General features: G+C 44.5%; 1 protein-coding gene across 5 annotated transcripts in view; it reads left to right on the top strand.

The window, feature by feature from the left end:
* The window catches only part of mppe1 (metallophosphoesterase 1), a 76,342-nt gene that overhangs the window by 8,550 nt on the left and 43,119 nt on the right, over window positions 1-24,673 (top strand). For 2 of the 5 annotated variants that reach the window (XR_010019354.1, XM_063059405.1), the window contains exons 1-4: window positions 98-580; window positions 9,010-9,096; window positions 18,387-18,495; window positions 21,669-21,772. Coding sequence is in view for 4 of the 5 variants with exons in the window: in XM_063059405.1 (XP_062915475.1) it covers window positions 324-580; window positions 9,010-9,096; window positions 18,387-18,495; window positions 21,669-21,772 (557 nt within the window). In the remaining variant the exon portion in view is untranslated. Of the gene's footprint in view, window positions 1-97; window positions 581-9,009; window positions 9,097-18,386; window positions 18,496-21,668; window positions 21,773-24,673 lie in introns of those variants that run through there. The other 3 variants (XM_063059426.1, XM_063059418.1, XM_063059435.1) reach the window with 3 other exon arrangements.

The following is a 24,673-nucleotide window of genomic DNA, read 5'->3' as shown; positions in this document are numbered from 1 at the left end:
AAGGAAATGGCATGTTTCAGGAAAACGGTCACTTTTGTTTTGCAAAATGAACAACTGCGACCTCTAACGACGTAACACCTTTGATTGCATTTGCAAATGTACGATTAAATATTTTCCGTTTCATTCTGTGCAGTTGTTCCAAATTCCATGCGGCTGATTTTTCCTTGCTTGCATCGAAGCGAATTATGCTGCTTGATTGTCTTTTTTCGAATCTCTCCGTTGAGCTGCGGTACGCAGTGCCGTGTGTGGGGGGAGAGAGAGGGGAGTGCAGTGCCGAGTGAGTGAGTGGTTCACTGTGCGTTCACCGTGCCGGGGGCTCAGATATGGGCAGGCGGTGGGCGCACCCCGAGCAGCTGCTCCCTCTCTTGCTCAAGCTGCTGGCTTTGGGTTGCGGGGTGGCCTTGGTCTGCGAGCTGGGTATTTACTACGCGGTGCTGCTACGATGTCGCTGGCCCCAGTTGAAAGCTTCAGCCCAGCGCGGGCAGTACAGACCCTCTGGGCCAGTGCTCAGGGCTTTGTTCCTTGCTGATACCCATCTACTGGGAGCACTCAGGGGTCACTGGTTGGACAAACTAAGAAGGTGAGAGATTAATTTATCTATCCCTCGGTTGAAAGAATTTGTGTCTTATTTAAGCAGTGTTCGGCAGAAGTTGAAACCGATGCTCTTTGAAAGTTCCTTTTGCATACGTCCAGAAATATCCTCGACTCATTGGTATCCGCCTTGCAGAATTTCGATTAGCTTGATTTAATAATTTACCTTGCTGCATTGCAAACGTTGACAGCTGTATTACAGAGAGGAGTTGTGGACCTAGATTTTGGAGATGTTACAAAATATGTAGGCAGCTGCAGTTGACTCATCTCACGATTTAGCAACGCTCGAGGAGAGGATATGTATTAATAACTATGTTGATGTGAAAATTGCTCGGTATATTTAATTAACCCAGAATTAAAACACTTACCCCATTAATAGTGACCATGAAACTATTGGATTGCTGTAAAAGAACACCCGAGTCATAATGTCAATTCGTGTAGGAAGTTTCCTGATGTGGTCTGATCCACGTGGAGTGTTTGACTTCCCATGGAAGGACTAGGCAAGATGTACCTGTTCCATTTTGTCTTCATTTAATTTGGTTCAGCAAGTGGACCAGTTAGACAAAAGGGATCACTATATTTGCTTACACAAAACTGTTCCATTAATCCAAGTGGTACCGACAGCTTGTACTTGAGTCTTCTGTGAACTCTTTCTGTTCAAATAACAACTCCTGCGGAATGTAATTCTTGTTTATTATAATTTAACCTTTGAACTGCAACAGTTTCTTCCCTCCAGCCATCAGACTCCTCAATACTCAGTCTAAAGTGGATCTACATCATTTATTATTCTGCCCACACATGGTGTGAGCAGAATTATCTGCAGTTTAATGTGAAAAAGACTAAGGAGCTGGTGGTAGACCTGAGGAGAGCTGAGGTACCGGACCCCTGTTTTCATCCAGGGGGTCAGTGTGGACATGGTGGAGGATTACAAATACCTGGGGATACGTATTGACAATAAACTGGACTGGTCAAAGAACACGGAGGCTGTCTAAAAGAAGGGTCAGAGCCGTCTCTATTTCCTGAGGAGACTGAGGTCCTTTAACATCTGCTGGATGATGCTGAGGATGTTCTACGAGTCTGTGGTGGCCAGTGCTATCATGTTTGCTGTTGTGTGCTGGGGCAGCAGGCTGAGGGTAGCAGACACCAACAGAATCAACAAACTTGTTCGAAAGGCCAGTGATGTTGTGGGGATGGAACTGGACTCTCACAGTGGTGTCTGAAAAGAGGATGCTGTCTACGTTGCATGCCATCTTGGTCAATGTCTCCCATCCACTACATAATGTACTGGGTGGGCACAGGAGTACATTCAGCCAGAGACTCAATCCTCCAAGATGCAGCACAGAGCGTCATACGAAGTCATTCCTGCCCGTGGCCATCAAACTTTACAACTCCTCCCTTGGAGGGTCAGACACCCTGTGCCGATAGGCTGGTCCTGGACTTATTTCATAATTTACTGGCATAATTTACATATTACTATTTAACTATTTATGGTTCTATTACTATTTCTTATTTATGGTGCAACTGTAATGAAAACCAGTTTCCCCCGGGATCAATAAAGTATGACTATGACTATTATATTGTAATTCGTCCTCTACTGTGCCTATTGTCTTGTTTATTAATTATTGTACTGCCCTGCACTGTTTGGTGCACTTTATGTAGTCCTGTGCAGGTCTGCAGTCTAGTGCAGTTTTTATGTTGTTTTACGTAGTCTAGTGTAGCCTTGTGCTGTCTCACATAGTCTAGTGTAGTTTTGTGGTTAGCACAAAAGGAAGGAGGAGAAGATGGCGACGCGATGCAGCGTGCGCGGCCGTTCCGAATGATATCGTAATGTGTTAACTAGGGGCCGTGCACAATCCTGATTTGATGGAGACAGCTGTGAGAAGCACGGAGGAACACCTGGAGAAACTTCTGAAATGCCTGCTTCGCTGCCACTGCTACTGTGCGATCGAGAATCTCCGGAGGGGAAGGCCCCAAATCCTCAGCTTTGCCTATTGCCTGTTGCCGGGGCCGGGGTCGAAGCGCTTGGCAGAGATGGTACTTGGTGCTCAGTGTCAGGGAGCTGGTCAGAGGCTCGGAGTTTTCGGACGAACTCGGAGTCGAACTGTGGTCGGATGCTTCCAGGATGCTGCATTGGCAAGTTTGCGGCGCTGGAGGTTCACCGTCTGCGTGAGATGATGGGACTTCCGAGAGACTTTGAGACTTTTTACCGTGCCATGGTCTGTTCTTAACAAATTACGGTATTGCTTTGCACTGTTGTAACTGTATGTTATAATTATGTGGTTTTTGTTAGTTTTTCAGTGGGTTTGTCATGTGTTTCTGTGATGTCATTCTGGAGAAACATTGTATCATTTCTTAATGCATGCATTACTAAATGACAATAAAGAGGACTGAGTGTCCCCATAATCTAATCTAATCATGTAGCACCAGGGTCCTGGAGGAACATTGTTTCGTTTTTACTGTGTACTGTACCAGCAGCTTATGGTCGAAATGATGATAAGCTTGACTGATTTGAATGTATCTGAATAGCACACTGATGAAAACAGGGCTGCAGACCTTATCTGCATGGGACTTTAGTAAGGCATTTGACAAGGTCGTAGTTGGCTGATTCAGAAGCTCTAGGCATATGAAATTTGTGCTGATTGAATCTGAAATGGCCTTGGTGAGAGGAAGCAAAGTGAGGGAGGTGGAATGTTGTTAGACTGATTGGAAGTTTGTGCTGAATGGTGTACTCAGTGATCACTGCTGAGCATGGGGAAGTTTCTAGCTAATAAGAGAAGCAAGATATTAAAACAGTGCAAGAAAATGGAGCAGAGGTAGCTAAGGTCTTAAAGAATGGTGGAGCAGTTCTGACATGCTGAGTCTGTTCTTAGCCATTATCCTTAAGGTCTTAGGCAAAGATGAATCACCTTAGGAGCTCCTTGTATTTCCTGTCAGTGAGTGTTGGGGAAACGGAGAGGGAGATGGATGGGAAGGGGTATTAGGAGGTTGATGGGCAAGGTGGAGGGTTGGGAGAGATGGGTTTATGTTTCATGAACAGATGTTTGATGATGTGCATGCAACTTTGGTTAACTTGGTTTTGGAATATGCTCCCATTGCGGAGTGAACCATCATATCCCATTGTTGTTTAGACAAGTTAAATTCATAAGAATCACAGGCGGAAGCACACCCCATATTACTGGAGATTTAAACCAATCTAACTCTGCAATAGTATTCATCTGGATTCTGCTAATGGGGATGTGTCTGTATTTTGTATTCCACCAAGGTTTTGAATTTCTAGTTTACCGTAATTCTGTGTGTGTGCATTAAGGTGGTTATAGAAGGTTATTTTGTGGAATCTTGTGAAATATGATGACCGCATGCTCATGGGGTAAAGTTACATGTGGCAAAGTTATCTGAAATAAAGCTACTTCCATAACTAGAAATATCCATCTTTAAGCTTCATAGGAAATAAATAATGGGAGACAATTCAGTCTTCTAGAGCCTGCTACACCATTTGCTGAGATCATGATCAATCTGATCCAACTCTATACATTCAGTCATAGAGCACAGGGGTAGGTTCTTCAGCCCAACTGGTCCATGCCAACCAAGATTCTCATCTAAGCTCATCACCTTTTCTTGTGTTTGGCCCATATCATTCCAAAACTTCCCTCTCCACGTACCTGTCCAAGTACCTTTTAAGTATTTTCAACACACCTACCTCATCCATTTTGCTTGGCATCTCAATCCATGTACTTACCATCTAGTAGATGGGAAAAAGTTGTCCCTATTAAATCTCTCCCTTTTCATCTTTAGCCTGTGCTCTCCAGTTTTTGATCTCTCCAACTGTAGGAATTCATCTTCCTTGTTTCCACATCTCATAAAGTCCTAGAATGCTACAGCATAGAAAGAGGCCCATCTCATCTATACTGAATCTCATCTATACAGAATCTTGTCTCTGCTTTTTTGAGTAACAGAAGTCTGCCAGTCTCAAAACTGACTTGCTTTGCACCCTCTTTCCATAGTCATACAACACAAAACCAGTCCTATGTACCATTGTGTCCATCATACTGTGCACTAATGTAGGGGCTGAAGAGTGGTTTTAACTCCTAAGGGGCTCATGCAACTACTGGTTCGGGTAAATTGTTCTAGTTATCATATCTCCTTAATGTCTTTGAAATGTTGATTGTATAATCCCTTGATCTATTAAATTTCAAAGAATATCCTGTTATAAATCGGTTTGCTATTGTCACCTGTGCCAAAGCACAAGTGAAAAATCTTCGTTTGGCATGCCACCCATACAGATCATTTTATCACATCAGTAGGTTGAGGTAGTCCAAAGAAAAATCTGTAACAGAACTCTCAGTAACAGGTAAAATGTAGTGCAGGCAGACAATAATGTACAAGACCACAAAGAGCTCGATTGTGAGGTCGGTTCTGTTACGTACCCCATAACTGGGTTGCCAAACCAGCAGAAATGGATCACTCAGTTGGAGTCTGGATTACTAGAACTAAGAAAGTTTTATTAAAGAAACAAGCAACACAGTAATCGAAAGGATAATAAATGCAACCGTTCAGCAATGATAACCACACATGTGCACAGAATTAAGATAACAGCATCAATCAAGCTCTATCGTTGTCTAGGGGTAAATGACCAAATTTCAAAGTGACTCAAAGTTCAGTCCAGTTTAGTAGTTCAGTTCGCAGTAATCGTTGCCATGGCGATGGACAACGTGGGGGGAGAGAGAGGGGGAACAGGAACAACTGATCATTCAGACACGGCTTCACTCACAGACCGGCGATTTTGGGCAGGTCCTTGGTGATGTCACCTGAGGTCACCGACTGTGACCCCTCCTCCAGATGCGGTCGATCCTCTGCAGTGAACCCGGCACCCAGGCAAGGGCGGACACACACCGGGTTCCCGCTGATAGTACCTTTCCACCCTGGCCGTTGTCTGGTACTTCCCACCGACTCGTGAGAAGCGTACCGCTTCCAGGGTCTCGTTACCTCGGGTGGCGTGTGTGTTGCCTTCGCGAACCGGTCCCTTTTTATCCCCCTGCTGGGGTATCGCCCGTCCATCACTTCAAACAGTTCAGGGTTCAAAGGGGGAGCCGCTCCAGACAGCTCTCTCTCCCACGTCCCTTCATTACACATCTCCAGACGCTGCACCATTGTTCCTTATCTCTCCTTCCCCTGAGGGCAGGTGGCAGACCACTTGCTGATGTCACTGATGCTAACCTAGGCCAGCAAACATCTTTAATTTTATGTGTATTCTCGTCACAGTTCATATAAACCCTGATATATTTAACCCTTCAAGTTTGGGTATGATTATGCAATACATTAAAGTTGCACTAACCCCAAAACCCACTCGTGCTGGGTTGAGAGTTGAGCTAGCAATTCGGCCTTGTAAAACAGACAAATGCTAAAGAAACAGCAAGGTTGCCACCTGATGCTCCATTTGAGGCATCGGGAGGAACTTTAACCCCAGAACACCTTAGCTAAGGTGTGATAACCAGGAATGCTTACAACGTTCCATTTCTGTTTTAAATTTTTAACTAAGTGTAGAGGAACAGATAAACTGTAAGCTCACCGATACCGGTACCTTCTCTGGAGGCTAAAGAAGTTCAGCATGTCCATAGAAAGCATTCTGACTGGTTGCATAACAGCCTGGTATTGCAACTACTCTGCATGCGAATGCAAGAAACTGCAGAGAGTCATGGACACAGCTTGGCTCATCACAGAAACCAGCCTCCCCTCCATTGTCTCTCTGTACTTCCACTGCCCCTGTAAAGCAGCCAGCATAATCAAAGACCCCCACCCATCCTGGATATCCTCTCTCCCACCCCTCTCATTAGGCAGAAGATACAGAAGCCTGACCACCAAGCTCAAAGACTGCTCCATTCTACTGTTATCAGACTCTTGGATGGACCTCTTCTACGATACGAGATGGCATCACAGTCAATCATATTGTTATCTTGCACTTTATTATTTACCTGCACTGCACTTTCTTGTAGCTTTTACAATTTATTCTGTATTATCATTGTTTTATCTTATTTTAGCTCAATGCTCTGTCTAATGGTTTGATCTGTATAAACAGTAGGCAAGACACGCTTCTCACTGTATCTTGGTACATGTAACAATAATAAACTCCATTCTATCTCCCTTGGTTCAGTCCCTTACCTCCTTCTCGATCTCTTCAACAACATTTAGTTCCCTGGCCCTAACCGCCTCCTTTTCACCATGGATGCCCAATCCCTATACACATCTATCCCCCCATCAAGAAGGCCACTTCTTTCTTGACAAAAGATCTAACCAGTTCCCTTCCACAAACACCTCCTCTGTCTAACAAAACTGGTCCTCACCCTCAACAATTTCTCCTTCGACTCCTCCCACTTTCTCCAAACCATGGGCCTCATCTATGCTTGCCATTTCATTGGCTATTTAGAATGGTCTGAGTTGGTTTAAGATGGCGCTGGTGAAACACAGCGATGACTTGTTGGCAGCAAACAAAACTACTGATTACTTTATTAATCACACTTTTTCTCCAAAATGATCACGGCGATCAATATCCTGTAACTTCCCTTCGGGGTGTCTTTGAACTTCTGAGCTACCTGTATAACCTGGCAATTTGGTGGTATGACCCGAAGTCTCAAGGTTGCAGGATAGTTGCAACATGGCATGTACAGACCGAATGGAGACAACGGGGCCCGGGCCAGTGAGTGGGGAATGAGCAGATGTTTGGCCTCTGCTGGAGCAGGCTTGGAGGCAATTCATAGTGGCAGAACCAAGTAGAGACAGAGCTGAGGCAGAGAGGCCCGGGCCGAGACTGAGGATCTACCTGGTTTTTGACGGATTTAAGCACTGGGTCTGTTTGGAAAAATTGGGTATGGGTCAAATTGAGCTGGTGAGGCCCAGGCCCAAGAGCATATCAAAGCAGCTGGGCTTGGGTGCGAGAGTGAGGAATGAGTTTGGCTGATTTAACTGCCAGGCCAGATTGAAAAGGTCAGAGTTTCGGGGCCGGAGAAGAGAAATGGGCCGCTGTTCAGTGAGGTTTACTTGTCTGTGCTGAACTGAGGCTGTGCCTTGCAACTTTGATGCCTTCCCTGGTAATGCACCCCAACTCTTCTGCCCTACATTCATAACTGCATTGGTGCGGTTTCGTGCACCCATGCTGAGCTAGGCAACCCTCACTTGCATCTCCTCTATTTCCTGGACACTTATCCCATTTTCTCATCGCTTTAACAGGGATAGAGTTCCTTTTGTTCTCACCCACCTCTCCATGAACACATCATTCTCTGTAACTTCCACATCTTCAATGGGATCCTACCACCAAAAACATCTTTACTCCCCCCCCACCGCCCCCATTTCTGCAGGGATTGCTCCCTCTGTGATTCCCTTAACCATTTACCCTTCCCCAGTAATCTCCCTCCTGGCATGTATCCCTGCCTGCAAAAGAATTGCTACACGTCCCCATTCACCTCCTCCCTCATCTCCATTCGGAGTCCCAAACAGTCCTTGCAGGTGAGGGGACACTTCACCTGCGAATCTTTTGGGGTCGTCTGTTGTATCCAGTGCTCCTACTGTGGACTCCTCTACATTGGTGAGACTTGACCTAAATTGGGGCACTGCTTTGTTGAGCACCTCCGCTCCATCTGCAAAAGTAGAATTTCCTGGTAGCCAACCATTTTAATTTCGATCTCCATTCCTGTTCTGATATGTCGGCACATAGCCTCCTGTTCTGCCATGTTGAAGCCACTCTTAACGTGGAAGAGCAATACCTCATTTCCGTCTAGGTAGCCTCCAACCTGATGGCATGAACATTGATTTCTCCTTTCGATAATCTTTTCTTCTCCCTTCCCCTTTCCTCTTCTATTATTCTGCACTCTGGCCTCTTACCTCTTCTCCTCACCTGTCTATCACCTCTCCCTGGAGCTCCTCCTTCTTCCTTTTCATCCACTGTCTACTCTCCTCTCCTATCAGATCCCTTCCTCTCCAGCCCTTTACCTTTCCCACCCACCTGGCTTCACCTATCATCTTCTAGTTTGTTCTCCTCCCCCCCTCCACCTTCTTATTCTAGCTTTCCCCCCTTCTTTTCCAGTCCCAAAGAAGTGTCTCAGTCCAAAACATTGACTGTTCATTCATTTCCATAGATGCTGCCTGATCTCTTGAGTTCCTCCAGCATGTTGTGTGTGTTGCTGTGGATTTCCAGCATCTGCAGAATCTCTTGTGTTAATTATAAACCAATACCAACACCACAATAATTCTTAAAATGCAGATGAAATGAGAGAATCAATACAGAATTAAAGTTGTGTTGATCGTGAGAAAGTGAATATGCAGGATTTAAAGATCTTGCTCACCTGTACTGAGGACCTGCCCAGCAGGTTCAGCAGCAATTGAAAGGATTCTAAATAGAAGCTCATCTACTCCAAATTTGTTTTTCAGTTCATGTGAAGAATCACTGCTCAGCAGATTTAATGGAACAGTGCACCAGAACACACCAGTTCAGAAAATGATGGAAACACTCAGCAGGTCAGACTGCATCAGCAGGAATTGGAATAGCTTTAATAGTTCAAATTGGAGACCCCTTGTGAGAATTGAAATGAAGACGAAAGAAGCCTTAACCCCCTAGCAAGGGCGGGTGAGGGGTGTTTCTGACAGGGTGAAACCGGGATGACTATGGGGATAGCCAGTAAAAAAAAAGGTCCCGAAGGCTACAACATGCCCTAATAGAAACTGAGGTGATTTTACTCAAGTTTATGTAATACTCTGGTTGCGATTTCTGCTGGTATGCTGCAGCTCTTTCATTTTAGCACTTTTCTGCAAAAGTGGTGTGTCCTGCTTTTGGTTTTGGCTGAAGATAAGAAGCCTTGCTGTTCAACTTAGGAATGTTGTGTCAGCCAATCAGGATGGTGGGATCTGGAGAAAGTTCTAGAGAGAACGGAGTTATGTGACGGACAGTAATCCAGTTTGGGGTCTTTTGGCGGGAGCAGGACAGAAGGAAAGATACCACAGAATGCCATTGGAGGGAGAGTCCCTGTTACACTAGGTGCTTTGTGCGGATGAGTGGCTCCAAGGAGGAAGGGCCAACACTCCAGAGCCAGTTTGGTGGAAATGGACTTTGAGGGAAGTTCGAAATGTGGTGAGTGTTTTCATGCAGAACCATGGGTTTGGCGCCGTGAGTAACGGTTATACCCAAATTGTATTCGGCAGTATTTACACAGCATTCACTCAACTGAAGTTCTGTAATCAGAACATGACGACATTCCTGTTTAGTTGAACCCCAAATCATACTGACACTAAACGTACTGTATATTGTTCACGCAAGGTGCTCTTCTCACTGCTGGGTCACGTGGCTGTTAGCAGAGCTAGCTAATGAGCCAATTTTACATCAGCCGGGTGAGAGGGTTACTTTTGTGGGCACCATCGCCCAGGGATTTCTCTGATGCGGTGTGACTGCTGTTTTAGAATTGATTATGGAAGTTTGTGTGTTCAAGCCTGTGTTTAAACCAGTGTCGGGGAAAGTGATTAAGGTACTTAGTTATGGACGCCGCAGGGACTAAGGTTTGGTGTGATTCAAAGAGATTATCCACAGATAATGCTTGTGTTCTGAGTGGGGTGGATGTCCAAGTTTCTGAGAGCTGCTACTGAGAGTGCTGAGTTCTGTAGAAGTGTTTGGAAAAGTTGCACTGAGTGGTATTTTGACCAGTCAGCTGGTAAGGATGTTGTGTTAGGCAAGATTAGCAGTGACGTAACTGAAGTTGCGCTTCCTGATGGGTTGGGAGACCCTGGAGAGGCAGGGTCATTGGGAGTCCATATTTTTAGAGAAGGCAGGCATGTAGCTGAGGATGAAGACTTTAAAGGCAAGTTGTTCCTGTTTCTGCGAAGTGAGGGGAAAGAGTTTCCTAATGTGAAAGGTATAATGGGTCCTTCAGCAGCTGACGGAAACTCTGGGCTGGTTTCGGGTATTACATCACTGGTTGATAAATGCCAAAGGTATCGTAGCCTGGGAGTGTTCTTTGGCGTCAAGTCCACACCCGATGGGGATGAAGATTATGAGGATTGGGTGGAACAGAAGTATCAGTTAATGGATGAGTGGCTGTGCTCGGATAATATGAAAAACAGAGACTGTGGAGAGTTTAAAGGGTCCGGCGACTGATACAGTGAGTTTCTAAGGGCGGAAAACCCATTAGCCATGTCAGCTAATTGCCTGCAAGCTCTGGAAGATGTTTTTGGCACTGCTGAAAGTGCAGCCGATCTGATGATGAACACATTCCAGAAGGAAGGAGAGGAGCTGTCTGCCTACATTTTCAGTCTGGAGAAACTGCTGCAGTGTTTGTGCCACAAAGGGGGCATTCAGTTGTCTGAGAGAAATTGCTTGAGGATGGAGCAAGTTGTGAAGTGATTTTTTTTTAGCATGTCACGTGATTTTTTAAAAAAAGTGTGTTGCACCAGACAGTCAGCCATTCTTGTCTGGCGTGTGGTGTCAGGATTGGTCTCCTTTCGGATTAACAGGGTCACGATATGAACCTTCCTAACTGGACCCTTTTTTTTACGAGGCCGAGTGGCTAGCTCGACGCTCAACCTGGCACGGATGGAAAGTGTGCTCAGGGAGTGGCCTGACTTGGATTCGAACTCGGGAGCCTTCGCTCCGGTGTCCGGCGCTGATGCCATTGCGCCACCGGCCTACATGGCCTACATATTCGATGTGATTGGCCTACATGTTCGAATGACCCACAAGATGCACCCACCTCCATCTTTTACCGAGTTACTCAGAGAAGGTACAGAGGAGGAAAACATGATTGAAAAGCGGAACATTTCCAAAAGCCGAGTCACGTCTTCAGTGGCAGCCTCTGATGCCACAGAGATGGAGCTTTTGAAGAACGAAGTGGAAAACCTTTGAGCTGAGCTGACTCGATGATGTCTGCAAATGTTTCAGCTAAGCGTGATACATCCGTTGGGACCCACCTGTAGGACTTACGACACAGTGGACTGCTGTTGAAAAGGGAGACTAGAGAGGCGACCTGTTACAACTGTGGAGAAGATGGACATTTCAACTGGGGCTGTGAGGGGCAGGAAAATCTTTAGAAAGTAAGTCAGCAGTTAATCAGAGAAGAAAAGAGGCAAAACTATGGAGGGACCCAGTAAAGGAAGGGGCGATGGAGAGGATACATTTCCAATCAGTGTATCAAGGGAAATACTAAAGTGCATAACACTGTTCCTGAAGGTTTAGTGATGTATCCATATGCATTGATGGTCTTTATGCTAGAGCCATACTTGACACAGCATCTCAAGTTACTTTGCTTTACAGATTCTTTTACAAGCGGGATATTTGACGTATTTACCATTGACGCCACTCAGTGCCCTTGAGGTAAGTACTGAAGAGTACTCATTCGATTGTTACTTGTTGTTGAAACTGGAGTTTTCAGGAGCAGATGTTGGAGTAACTGAGAGTATTGACACACCAATGTTGGTCAGCCTAGATCCGGCTGAAAAGAGTGAAGCTTCCTTTCTTGTGGGAACGAATACTTCCATTGTGAGAAGGCTCATGGGAGCATGCGAGGAGAGACATGCAGATAACTTCTTGAAAACCTTGTCCATTCACCCTGTGTTCAGAGCTGCTTTTGAGAAGGTGCAAGTTCCTCCTAAGCAGGAAGTCCTCCTGAGCAGAAACAAGGAAATGTGTGATGCACTCAGTCTAAACCCGTCATGTTACATTCTGGAGGAGTGGCTGGAGTGATGGGAACCCCCAAATTGGCTGGAATGTCCAATGCCTCAGCCATCCAGATGGATCCTCCTCATGATCTGGAAGAAGAGTCATGCTTACTGCTGGAGTGTGGTGAGACCTGAGCTGCAGAGACCTCCGGCTGTTTATGCAAACAGAACTGTCAGGGACACCTCAGGAAGAGATGTTACCCTCAGACATGGGATTCTAATTGCCCCTGTTTTTAGTTTTCCAGGGGAAATGAAAGAGAAACAGTTTCCTGGATCGAGGAAATTGACATCAAAATCATGCAACTTTGGTGACTCACGATACCTGAGGAGTGGAAAGGGAGATTGGCTGAGGAGATGTTGGAGTGCAAAGATGTCTTTTCTACTGACGAGTCTGATGTTGGTTGCTCCGAGGCAGCACCTGCTTGGAAGGAAGCTAAGTTCGTCGTGGGGCAGGGGGCTTGAGCCTCCAGAAGGTACGAGTGATAGACGGGAGGCATCTTCTAGTGGACAGGAAAAATCACAAGGAGTGGTTGAATCTGGAGAAGCTGAAGATGAGATGAGGAGGTCTTAGAGAGTCAGGAAACCCCTAGCTAGCCTAGCAGAGGATTCACCTAGGAAACAGAGTGATGTCCATTCCCATGGTGAGATCTGTTACTTCCATTTACAAATGGATTGGGGGTCCTGAACTCAAGAAATTCATTTGATTATTGTGTTGTTAATAATGGTTTAATACGTTCAACAGTCATGAGGACACAACTATTTTTGGTAGGGGGAAGAGTGGAATGCCCTGGTTTAGATTTCTACTGCAATGCTGTAGGTATTTCATTTTAGCAGTTTTCTGCAAAAGCATTGTGACCTGCTGGTAGAATGTTTTGGTTTTGGCTAAAAAAGCCCTGTTGTTCAACTTAGGAATGTTGTGTCAGCCAATCAGGATGGTGAGATCTGGAGAAAGTTCAAGAGAGAACAGGACGGAGAGAGCTTTGTGATGGACAGTAGTCCAGTTTGGGGTCTTTTGGTGGAACAGAAGGGAAGATGCTGCAGAATGCAGTTGGAAAGAGAGTCCCCATTGCACCAAGTGCTTTGTGCAGATGAATGGCTCCAAGGAGGGAGTGAATACTCCTGAGAGGGAGCCAGTTTGTTTGAAGTGGACTTTGAGGGAAGTTCGGAATGTGGTGAGTGCTTTCACGCGGACCATGGGTTTAGCGCCGTGAGTAACAGTTATTCCCAGTTTTGGAAGGGGTGAGCTCCTATGGTTATGTGTGCATTTAGACTTGTCCAACTGTAATGGGCCCTTTTAATTATTTTTCTTCTTTCTTTTCTCTCTTTCAATAACTGATAAAGTTGAAATTAGTAAATATACTTTATAATTTTATGTGGTGTATGATCTATTATTTCTTGCCGACTGATATTTGTGTATGGGCAGCATTTACACAGCGTTCACTCAGATCAAAGTTTCTTTGATTGGAACATTACGATGTTCCTGTTTAGCTGAACCCCAAACCTAGATGTACTGTCTATTGTTTATGAAAGGTGGCTTTCTCACCGCTAAGTCACGTGGTTGTTAGCAGAGTTAGCTAATGAACCAAGTTTGTATGCAAGCCAAGTTTGCATATGAACCAAGTTTGTATACGAACCCGGTGAGGGGTTTACATTTGTGTTGGGCCTAACTGTCAGTTCACAAGGCTGCAGACAAATAGGTCTGAATCCCAACTCTCTCCACTACACTTCATCCCATCCTGCATTCTGTAAGGATGATATTACATTCTCTCTCTCTCCCTCCATCTCTATCATGTTTGCTTCAATGCTGAGACTTTTCATACGGTTGCCTTTGCAACATCTTCTTTCTTCTTGAACCATAACTTCCCCTAAACTATTATTAGCAAATCCCTTGATCACGTCTTCTCCATTTCCCATGCCTCTGATCTCACCACTTCTCTTCCAGGACAGAACAAGGATAGATTTCCCCTGGTCCTCACCTTCCTCCCCTGCAATCATTCCCTCTTTCCATCAGCTTCAAAGAGATTCCACCACCAGATGCATCGTCTCCTCACCTTCCTTTTTAGCATTTCACAGGAACCATTTCCTTCATGATTCCCTGGTGTACTCTTACATTTCCACCAGCTATCTTTCTTCCTACAGCACTTTTCCTTGCAACTGCAGTGGAAGTACACTCGTCCTTTCACTTTCTCCCCTTAAGAATCTTTCCACGTGAAGTGACGACTCACTTGCATTTCTTCCAACCACAGTGCCGTCTCCTCTACATTGTAGAAACCAAATGCACATTGGGTGATCACTTTGCCGAACACCTGCATTCAATCCACAGGAGTATACTTGAGCTTCCTGGGGCCTGCCACTTTAACTTCCCCACCCCTATTTCAATGTACATGTGATAAACAAAGCTGATCTAATCTAATCCCACTCCCACTATGACCTATTGGTTTGTGACCTTCTGCACTGTTACAATATCATTGTCCATCTGGGTATGTAACATCTTTCAGTGTGGAATTTTCCAACTCTAGGAGAAGTTTGTCCTCCTCCTCTACATTTCAAAGCCTCCACTTTCTTTCCAAGCACCTGGTGCAGCCTCTTGCAGCTTGGGACTCCATTATGTCAAGTACGTTCACTCTCTCCACTGCAAAAGCCATCATTTCCCCCATGGACATCCATTACATTCTGACTTCCCATTCCCATTCTGACATGTCTGTCCTCTACGCTCACGATGAAGCCATTTTCAGCTTGGAGGAACAACACACCTCATATTTTGTCTGGGTAGCCTCCGACATGATGGCATAAATGTCAATTTCTCCAAAATCCAGTAATTCTGCCTCCCTCCACCCATCTCTTTGCTTCCATTCCCCATTCTGATTACCTTCTCAGCCCTTATTTACTCCTCACCTGCTTATCACCACTCTTTAGTTTCCTGCTCCTTTTCCCTTCATCCCCATGGTCCACTATCCTCTCCTAATAATTCCCTTCTTCAGTCCTTTACCTCTTCCACCTATCCCCTCCTAGCTTCTTACTTCAATTCCACCCCCCACGCTCCTTCCCCCTCAGTTGGTCTCACCTATCACCTGTACTCCTTTCCATTCCCTCATCTTCTTAATCTAGCTCTGCCCTCTTCCTTTCCAGTCTTGATCCAAAATATCAACTATTTATTCCCCTCTGTGGATGCTGCCTGACTTGTTGAATTCCTCTAGTACTTTGTGTGTGTTGCTCAAGATTTCTGCCATCAGCAGAATCTCTTTGTGTTTATTGTTTTGTATAGTTTCTTTTGACTAGGTTCTCACTCTTTATCTGCTTCATTTCATTCACACACCAGATAGTTGTTTACAGTTTATCGCTTTCAGAATCATTTTCTCTCCTCCACCCTTGCCTGCTGCTCTCTGCACCCTCCTTTGTCCTCCTGCCTGATTAGTTTTGTTTTTCTTCATACAGAAGGGACTTGCTGAACTTGCTGGACTTGCTGAGTATTTCAAGTGACTCCCTTTTTTGTTTTAGATTTCAGCACTGCAGTCTTTTTCTCATTCTTCACTAGAACACCCAAGATGCACCATTTTGAAAATAATTTATGCGATTGAACTTTAAGGACTCTATAGCTCATGTTCTCAGTATTATTTTTATTTGAACAGCTTGCCTTTTGCACATTGATTGTCAGTCTTTGTATGTTAATAGATTTTTATATTTTTTAAAATAAAATTCTATTGTATTTCTATTTTCTTGTAAAGTATGAATCTCAAGCTACTATATGTTAACTTTGATAAAAAATTTACTTTGAACTTTGAATTGTGTAGAAGGTCGGTTATTTTGCCCAAGCTGAGGATTTAAATAGCACTGGTGCCCGACAGGAGGGACAGGGAGAGAGGTTAATGAGCAGACCAGTGTGGGTGGAACTGGCAAGTGCATTCTGCTATTCGGTATAGATTCATAGAGTACCACAGCACAGAAACAGGCCCTTTGGCCCAACTAGTCCATGCCAACCTGGTCGTCTGCCTAGTCCCATCTACCTGCATTCGTCCCATATCCCTCCAAACCCCCTGTCATCCATGTACCTATCCAAACTTTTATAAATGTTACAGCTGGATGCATCAGCAAGGGAGATGAGGCTGAGTACAGGGATACGGTAGGAAACTTTGTCACATGGTGTGAGCAGAATTATCTGCAGCTTAATGTGATAAAGACTAAGGAGCTGGTGGTAGACCTGAGGAGAGCTAAGGTACCGATGACCCCTGATTCCATCCAGGGGGTCAGTGTGGACATGGTGGAGGATTACAAATACCTGGATGCGAATTGACAATAAACTGGACTGGTCAAAGAACACTGAGGCTGTCTACAAGAAGGGTCAGAGCTGTCTCTATTTCCTGAGGAGACTGAGGTCCTTTAACATCTGCCGGATGATGCTGAGGATGTTCTACGAGTCTGTGGTGGCCAGTGCTATCATGTTTGCTGTTGTGTGCTGGGGCAGCAGGCTGAGGGTGGCAGATACCAACAGAATCAACAAACTCATTCGTAAGGCCAGTGATGTTGTGGGGATGGAACTGGACTCTCTGACGGTGGTGTCTGAAAAGAGGATGCTGTCTTAAGTTGCAAGCCATCTTGGACAATGTCTCCCATCCACTACATAATATACTGGGTGGGCACAGGAGTACATTCAGCCAGAGACTCATTCCACCGAGATGCAGCACAGAGCATCATAGGAAGTCATTCCTGCCTGTGGCCATCAAACTTTACAACTCCTCCCTTGGAGGGTCAGACACCCTGAGCCAATAGGCTGGTCCTGGACTTATTTCATAATTTACTGGCATAATTTACATATTACTATTTAACTATTTATGGTTCTATTACTATTTATTATTTACGGTGCAACTGTAACGAAAACCAGTTTCCCCCGGGATCAATAAAGTATAACTATGACTATGAGCTGAACCTACATTTACCAGCTCCACTGGCAGCTCTTTCCACACTTGCACCACCCTCTGAGTGAGAAGTTTCTCCTCAGATTCCTCTCAAATATTTCACCTAAACCTATGACTCTACTTCTAGTCTCGCTCAACCTGAGGGGGAAAATACCCTCAAAAGTATTGGTGAACCCTGGAACTAAACTTGTGGAGGTTATTTATGCAGGTGAGTAGGGTTCAGGGTTTTGAGAACTTCAGAATCAGAATCAGGTTTAATTCCACTGGCATATGTTGTGAAATTTGTTAACTTAGCGACAGCAGTACAATGCAATATGTGATAATATAGAAAAAAGTAAATCAATCACAGTAAATGTATGTATAATAAATAGTTAAATTAAAAATGGTGCAAAAACAGAAATAATATTTAAAAAAAGTGAGGTAGTGCTCATGGGTTCAATGTCCATTTAGGAATCAGATGGCAAAGGGGAAGAAGCTGTTCCTGAATTGCTGAGTATGTGCGTTCATGCTCTTGTTCCTCTTTCCTGATGGTAACAGGGTGATGGGGGTCCTTAATAAAGAGGCTGCGCACCTTGAAGATGTCTTGGATACTACAGAGGCTGGTAGCCAAGATGGAGCTGACTAATTTTACAACTTTCTGTAGCTTCTTTCGATCCTGTGTAGTAGCCACTCCCCCTCCCTCCCCCCCCCCCCCCAGACCAGACGGTGATGCAGACTCTCAGAATGCTCTCCATGGTACATCTATAAAAGTTTTTGAGTGTTTTAGGTGACAAACCAAATCTCCTCAAACTCCCTGATGACATATAATTGCTGTCTTGCCTTCTTTATAGCTGCATCAATATGTTGGGACCAGGTTAGATCCTCAGAGATCTTGACACCCTGGAACTTGAAATGGCTCACTCTCTCTCTCTCCACTTTTGATCTCTCTATGAGGCTTGGTTTGTGTTCCCTCATCCTACCCTTTCTGAAGGCACTTAGTGTTGGTTTTGGAGAAATCTTACTAAGATGGCCAATTTTTCTTCTTGGCTTGCCTTTTTCCACCTATTTTTGAATCCTTGAAGTACCTTACAAATAGAGTTCTTTCAAAATGCATGATTATATATTGACACAGAGGTGTGATAAGTACGGAAATGGCAACATTTCTAGGATATTGTCACTGGTTGAGGCGTTTAATGCTCTTTTCTGTTTCTCAAGGGAATGGCAAATGGAACGGGCCTTTCAGACAGCCATGTGGCTCTTTGAACCAGATGCTGTGTTTATTCTTGGTGACCTGTTTGACGAAGGGAAGTGGAGTTCCCCAAAGGTAATGTGTGTTTGTATCATTTTACAGGGTCCTAGAGAGAGGGGCCACACACTTAAACTATCACTTAAACATTGATCTCTTTTAATTACCCCACATCCCCATCAACACATGCAGATTTGAACATTCACTCAAGGGAAATTTACAGGGGCTAATTAACTTCTAAATTATAAATTTCAACTTGTACAAGTTATCCCTGGTGTGGTGTGGATGGTAGGATTGATGGGAATGTGGGAAAATAGGTTATAGGGAATATCAGAGAGACTGCTTTCTCAGTGAAGCTTTTTTCTTACAGCAATAAAAAGTAAAATAAAAACTGCAAATGAAGTAAAGCCAGAATTGCTGGAAATACCCACCAGGTCAGGCAGCACCAGTTAACATTTCAGGCCAAAGATCAGAAGTACAGTAAACACTGATGATCTTTTCTCTGACTATTTGGAAATCCCAATGGCTCAACATCTGGTGATGTAGCTTACATAGCTTCTGGTTCACTGTGGCCCCAAGTCCCTGCCCGTGTTTAAACGTTTTATTTTTATTTGGAGATACAGCATAGAACAGGCCCTTCTGGCTCTTCAAGCTGCACCAGCCAGCAATCCTCCAATTTAATCTTGGCCTAATCACAGGACAATTTACAATAACCGACCAACCGGTATGTCTTTGGACTGTGGGAGGAAATTGGAACAGCCAGAGAATGTCGTGGAGAGAACGTACAAACTTCTTATAGGCAGAAGCGGGAATTGAAGTGCGGTTACTGGTACTGTAAATCGTTGTGCTAGCCACTACACCACTGCGCTGCAGGCTGTTTGGCCCACTGTTCAATGCTAGCTCCCAGGACATTCCTATTTGTTCCCCCAGAAACTTAGTTTATTTTGTTTTAAATTTTTAGTGGGATTACTTGGAAAATTTATGATTTTCTGTAGTAACTAAATAAAGTGAACTTATTAAAAGAGTGTTGGGGTGTTAATGGGACTAACCATGAACTCAGAATGTCTGCAGGCCTGGCATCACCAAAGTCTTGAGCATGGCAGTCATCTTCCCTCTATTTCCTTTGTATCTGAGCACACAGAGGGGCAAACCTACAGAGGTGTTTAAAATTATAGGTGATTATGATAAGATGGGTTGTAACAGTCTTTTCCCCAGGGTAGGGGAAGACTAGGGGGCATAGGTTTGGGCGAGAGAGGGAAGACTTATAAGGAGCATGAAGAGATGAAGAGCAACCTTTTCACACAGAAGGTGTTGGACATATGGAAGGAGTTGCCAGGAGTGATTAAGCCAGGAACTAAAGGAGCTTTTAAGAAGCACTTGGATAGGTACATGGAGGGACAGATCTTGGAGGGATATGAGCTGAACACAGGAAACTAGGACTAACTGGGCAGGTACCATGGTTATCATGGGCATTAGGCTGAAGGGCCTGTATCCATACTGTATTGCTGTATGACTCTATGAGGGGTGAATGACAATTGGATCTGAAGCCAGATAGGTGTTGGCATACTGAGGGAAAAGAAAGAGAAAAATAAGATGATTGGAGGAGGAGAGAAGATGAATATAGAGGAAGGATACGAGGCTGGAGTAATGAACTTTGGGAAGAATGTGGTCTAAGGGCCAGACAGCGGTAGAAGCCACAAAGGGTGTCACAGATCTCCCTTCGCGAAGAGGAGTAAAATTCCTTCAAAGTAGGCATACCTTGTATTAGGGTAGTGAAATGGAGACACAAGAGACTGCAGATACTGGAAACCGGATCTGTTGGATGAACACAGCGGGTCAGGCTGCATCTGTGGGAGAAAAGGAGAGGAAAGGAAAAGAAAGCTAGAAATCCTGTGCCAGGGTCGAGAGTGGAGATGACCGGAGAAGGGAAGGGAAGGGGTGTGGTGAGATAGCATTCCAAGCTGACTGGTGGGCTGAAGAGCTGTGTAAGATGACAGGTAGGCAGGGAAAGGGAGTGCGGTAGAGTTTGGAGGCAATGATGATGGATGGTGGAGGCAGACAAAGAGAGAGAAACGAAGAGGCAGGTGGAGAGGGTAGGGTGAAGGTGGAGGCAGCTTTTGGAGGGGTTAAGCAGGAACACAAAGTGCTCCCAGTACTGGACCCTGACAAGTGAAAGAGGTGATAATGGGAACAATTAGGGGAGAGGTGTATGGTAGATGGGTAGATAGAACCAGCTAGGGAAGGGTGTGGTGCTGGGCAAGGCCTGTGCGTGAACTGTATGTGTAGTGGGTGGATGGAACCAGAAAGGGGTGAAGATGGGTGCTGGGAGGGGTGGGATTTAAAGGAAAGGGACAAAGTAGACCAGAGGAAGATGGGGGTGTGGTGGAAACAACCCACTAGACAGGAAGGTTATGTAAAATTGGAAAACTCAGTGTTTAGTTCTGATCAGTCTGTGTGTATTGGTGTTGGTTTATTATTGACACGTACCGTGATACAGTGAAAGACGTATCTTGCATACTGCTTATACCATCAAATCATCACACAGTGCATTGAAATAGAATAAGGTAAAACAATAACAATGTAGAATAAAGTGTAAAAGCTAGCGAGGAAGTGCAGTGCAAGGTCATGAGGAGGTAGATTGTGAGGCCATGGGTCCGTCTTATCGTACAAAAAGGTCTGTTCAAGAGTCTGATACAGAGGAATATAAGCTGTCCTTGAGTCTGGTGTCCCTAGGCTTTTCTATCTTCTCCCCAATAGGATAGGGGTGTAGAGAGAATGTCTGGGGTGTGTGGGGTCTTTGATTATACTGATTGCTTTACTATGGCAGTGATAAAGTATAGCTCATTGAAAGAACCGCAATACTCTGGAGGATCTCAACTTCCAGTGCTGACTGTGTGGAGTCTGAATGTTCTCCCAGCATTACTGTACCTCCCTCAGTCTGGTAGGGATACAGGGATGTGAAATAAAGGATGAGAGTTTTAATATTGAAGAAACGGCCGAATCAGGAGCGAGTGGGGCATACTAGACTGATGGACATGGAGCCAGTAAACACGGGCCTCATCGGGAGTCAGGTGGGTTTTAAGGTGAAAGTGAAGGAGCCCATGATGAATTCCTGTTTGGACGTTCTCTGTGAATACCTCTGGTGAACTGAACCAGGAAGCACAACATTGCTTCGAGTTCCTTTTTATTTCTTGATTTGAGGAGGTTAATGAAACTGTAATTGTGTTTCTCTTTCAATGAATACTTAATAGGACTTTAAAGAAGATGTGAGGCGTTTTCAAATAATGTTCAGACATTCTACCACCACGGAGTTGTTCGTAGTTGTTGGCAATCATGATATCGGCTTCCATCACGAGTGAGTAGAATAACATTTAATAATTGCAATCTCTGGACTTTGTGGTGGGATTACTGTGATGCCTGCTCCTGTCCGGCTCTCTGTCAGTAAAGACATTTCAGAAATATTTCGGCCTATTGTGCCAAATTTGAGGAAAATAGCCTTCTGGTTTGAGGCTTTTGCTAAACTTGAAGGTGGGTGTGGGTCCCATCAGAATGGTCTCAATCTGAAATGTCAACAGTTGTTCCCCCACCCCACAAATGGTGCTCAACCCGCTGAAAACCTTCAGTTTGATTTCATTCTCTCCATTAAAAACGGCAGAGCTGGCAGTATCCTGGGATTTTCAGGTTTCTTGACACAAACTCCTTCCCCAACCCACTCTTAAAACCCGACCATCGAGGTTGAGGCTGCCGACTTTAAATCAGGAAGGTTGAATTGGAACATTCAATAAACTTGTAAATAGAAATTTATAAAAGATATATCCAGTCCACTCTTTAGTTACGGGCAGACTCTAAGAGCTCCAGATCATCCCAGTGAAAAGACACTCAATGCTTGCTGCTTCATTTTCTGGGATAGGGAGAATAGAAAATTTCTGAGAAAGTTGCTCCATTTAAAGTACTCAGTCAGGTTGTAGCAGACCATCAAACAGAGAGCAGTGGCTCATAAATATAAACACTGGCTTATAATCGAATTTCAGTAGCACCTGGTCATTCTTTCGTCACAGTGGGTTTCTGGAGCAAGCAGGAGATTTATCACCTTGGACCAATGCTCACTGTTACTACAGTTGTTACCCCTCAACTATCAGGCTCTTTGACCAGAGGGGATAACTTCACTCAGCTTCACTTGCCTCATCATTGAAATGTTCCCACAAGCTATGCACTCACTTTCAAGGACTCTTCATCTCATATTTTTGGTACTTATTGCTTATTTATATTTCTTTCTTTCTTTGTATTTGCTGATTTTGTTGTTTTTTGCACACTGGTTGAATGTCCAAGTTGGTGTAGTCTTCCATTGATTTTATTATGGCTATTATTCTGTTATGGATTTATTGAGTAGGCCTGCAAGAAAATGAATCTCTGGGTTGTATATGGTGACATATATGTACCTTGATAATAAATTTACTTTGAACTGTAATTGAGCAAAACACACAAATTCTGAAGAAATTCAGCAAGTCAGGCAGCCTCTGTGGAAGGGACAACATTTTGGGCCAAGACCCTTCTTCGGGCCTGGGCAGGAAGGGGGCCGAAGCCAGAATAAGAAGGTGGCAGAGCAGGAGCAGTACAAGCTGGCGGGTGAGACCAGGTGAGGGCGAAGGTGGGTGGGGGAAGGAGGTTGAAGCAAAAAGCTTGGAGGGGATAGATGGAAGTGGCAGAGGGCTCAAGAAGAACAAATGTAATAGGAGCGGACAGAATAAAGGGAAGGAGGAGGGGAACTAGAGAGATGTGATGGGCAGGTGAGGAGAAGAAAAGGGGTGATCACTGTTGATAGTTTGATCTTAAACATCTTGAACATCTTTTGCTTTTGAGCAAATCTCTCAGTTTAGACTCCAAAGTAAACTAAAGATAATAAGACTGATTGCTTTAAACAAGTGAAAAGTTTGTGTGAGGAAAGGGCTTGTGCTGGTTCAGGAAACAAGGGAAGTGGAGCTTTGAAGTAAGTAATCTGGAACTGAATTGCATGTTGAGCTTTGGCTCAAGAGGCTGGAGTTAAGTGGTAAGAAGGTTGGTGTAATTGTACAGAGCTTTGCTGGGATCACCCATGGAGATTGGTGTACAATTTTTGTCCTTGCACCAAAGTGAAAACGTACTTACTTTAGAAGTAATGCAGGTAGTGGTAGGGTAGCAGAGTTGTGCAGCTAGTGCACCCAGCCCCTCAAGGCATCAAAGAATGGGTTCAGTCCTGACCTTGGGTGCTGGTTGTGTGGAATTTGTACATTAACCCTCTGACCGCTTGGGTTTCCTCTGGGTGTTCCGGTTTCCTCTCAGATCTATGGGTTGATAGGTTAATTGCCCACTGTAAATTACTCCTTGTGTGGGTGAGTGGTAGAATCTGAGGGAATTGATGAGAATGTGGGGAGATTAAGAAATGGAATTAATGTCATTGTGACCAACTGTGCTCTCTCTTTGACTGCATGATTTCAAGGTGATTGGATACCCAAGACTTGCTGGAATGTAGAGTGTGACAGTGATCTAATTGAGACTTGTTTCATTGAAAGAGTGTCTCATAGTCCTGAAGAAGGATCTCAGCCCAAAACGTTGACTGTTTATTCATTTCCATAGGTGCTGCCTGACCTGCTGAGTTCCTCCAATATCTTGTGTGTGTTGCTTACGTTGAAGGTGCTGGCTGTTGGAATTGCAGGATGGTAGACGGATATAAAATGTGTTGTATATTAGACCAGTGAGCTTGAGTTTCTGCTGCTTCGGCAGTGAAGGGCATCATGGGTGAAAAGATATATCCGAGGCTATCTGTGACAGACTATCCTCAACTACTTGCGTGGTCACAGGGTTCAGTATAGCTGCTCCCTGAATCTTTTAAACTTTCCATTCTGCACTCTTTGTACTTTAACTGATTCCTTTCCTTCAACAAATAAAGGGGCAGAAGTCCAAGTCCAACTCTTACTCTGAACATAACCCTCACTTGAAGGTACCTGCTCCTATCTCTGCAGTCATCAGTCATGTCCATGGTTCCTTGCCAGTTAACCAGCTTACCCCTAAATACCCCTTATTAGAGTACAAAATCAAACCTGTGACAATGGATTGCCACTAATCCCTTCTTTTTGAGTAGTATTCATTCTACTCATTACAAACCAAGGCAGTACTCAGCTTAATTCGTCCTTATCATCAGTTTTCATGGAAAAGTTGGTATGAAAGGGAAGAACAGTAAGCCTGGTTTTCTTGCTTTAGTAAGTGGTTGTGATCGCCC

This window comes from Mobula hypostoma, chromosome 1, assembly GCF_963921235.1.
Source record: "Mobula hypostoma chromosome 1, sMobHyp1.1, whole genome shotgun sequence".
Lineage (NCBI taxonomy): Eukaryota > Metazoa > Chordata > Chondrichthyes > Myliobatiformes > Myliobatidae > Mobula > Mobula hypostoma.
This window is presented reverse-complemented; position numbering and strand designations above follow the sequence as displayed.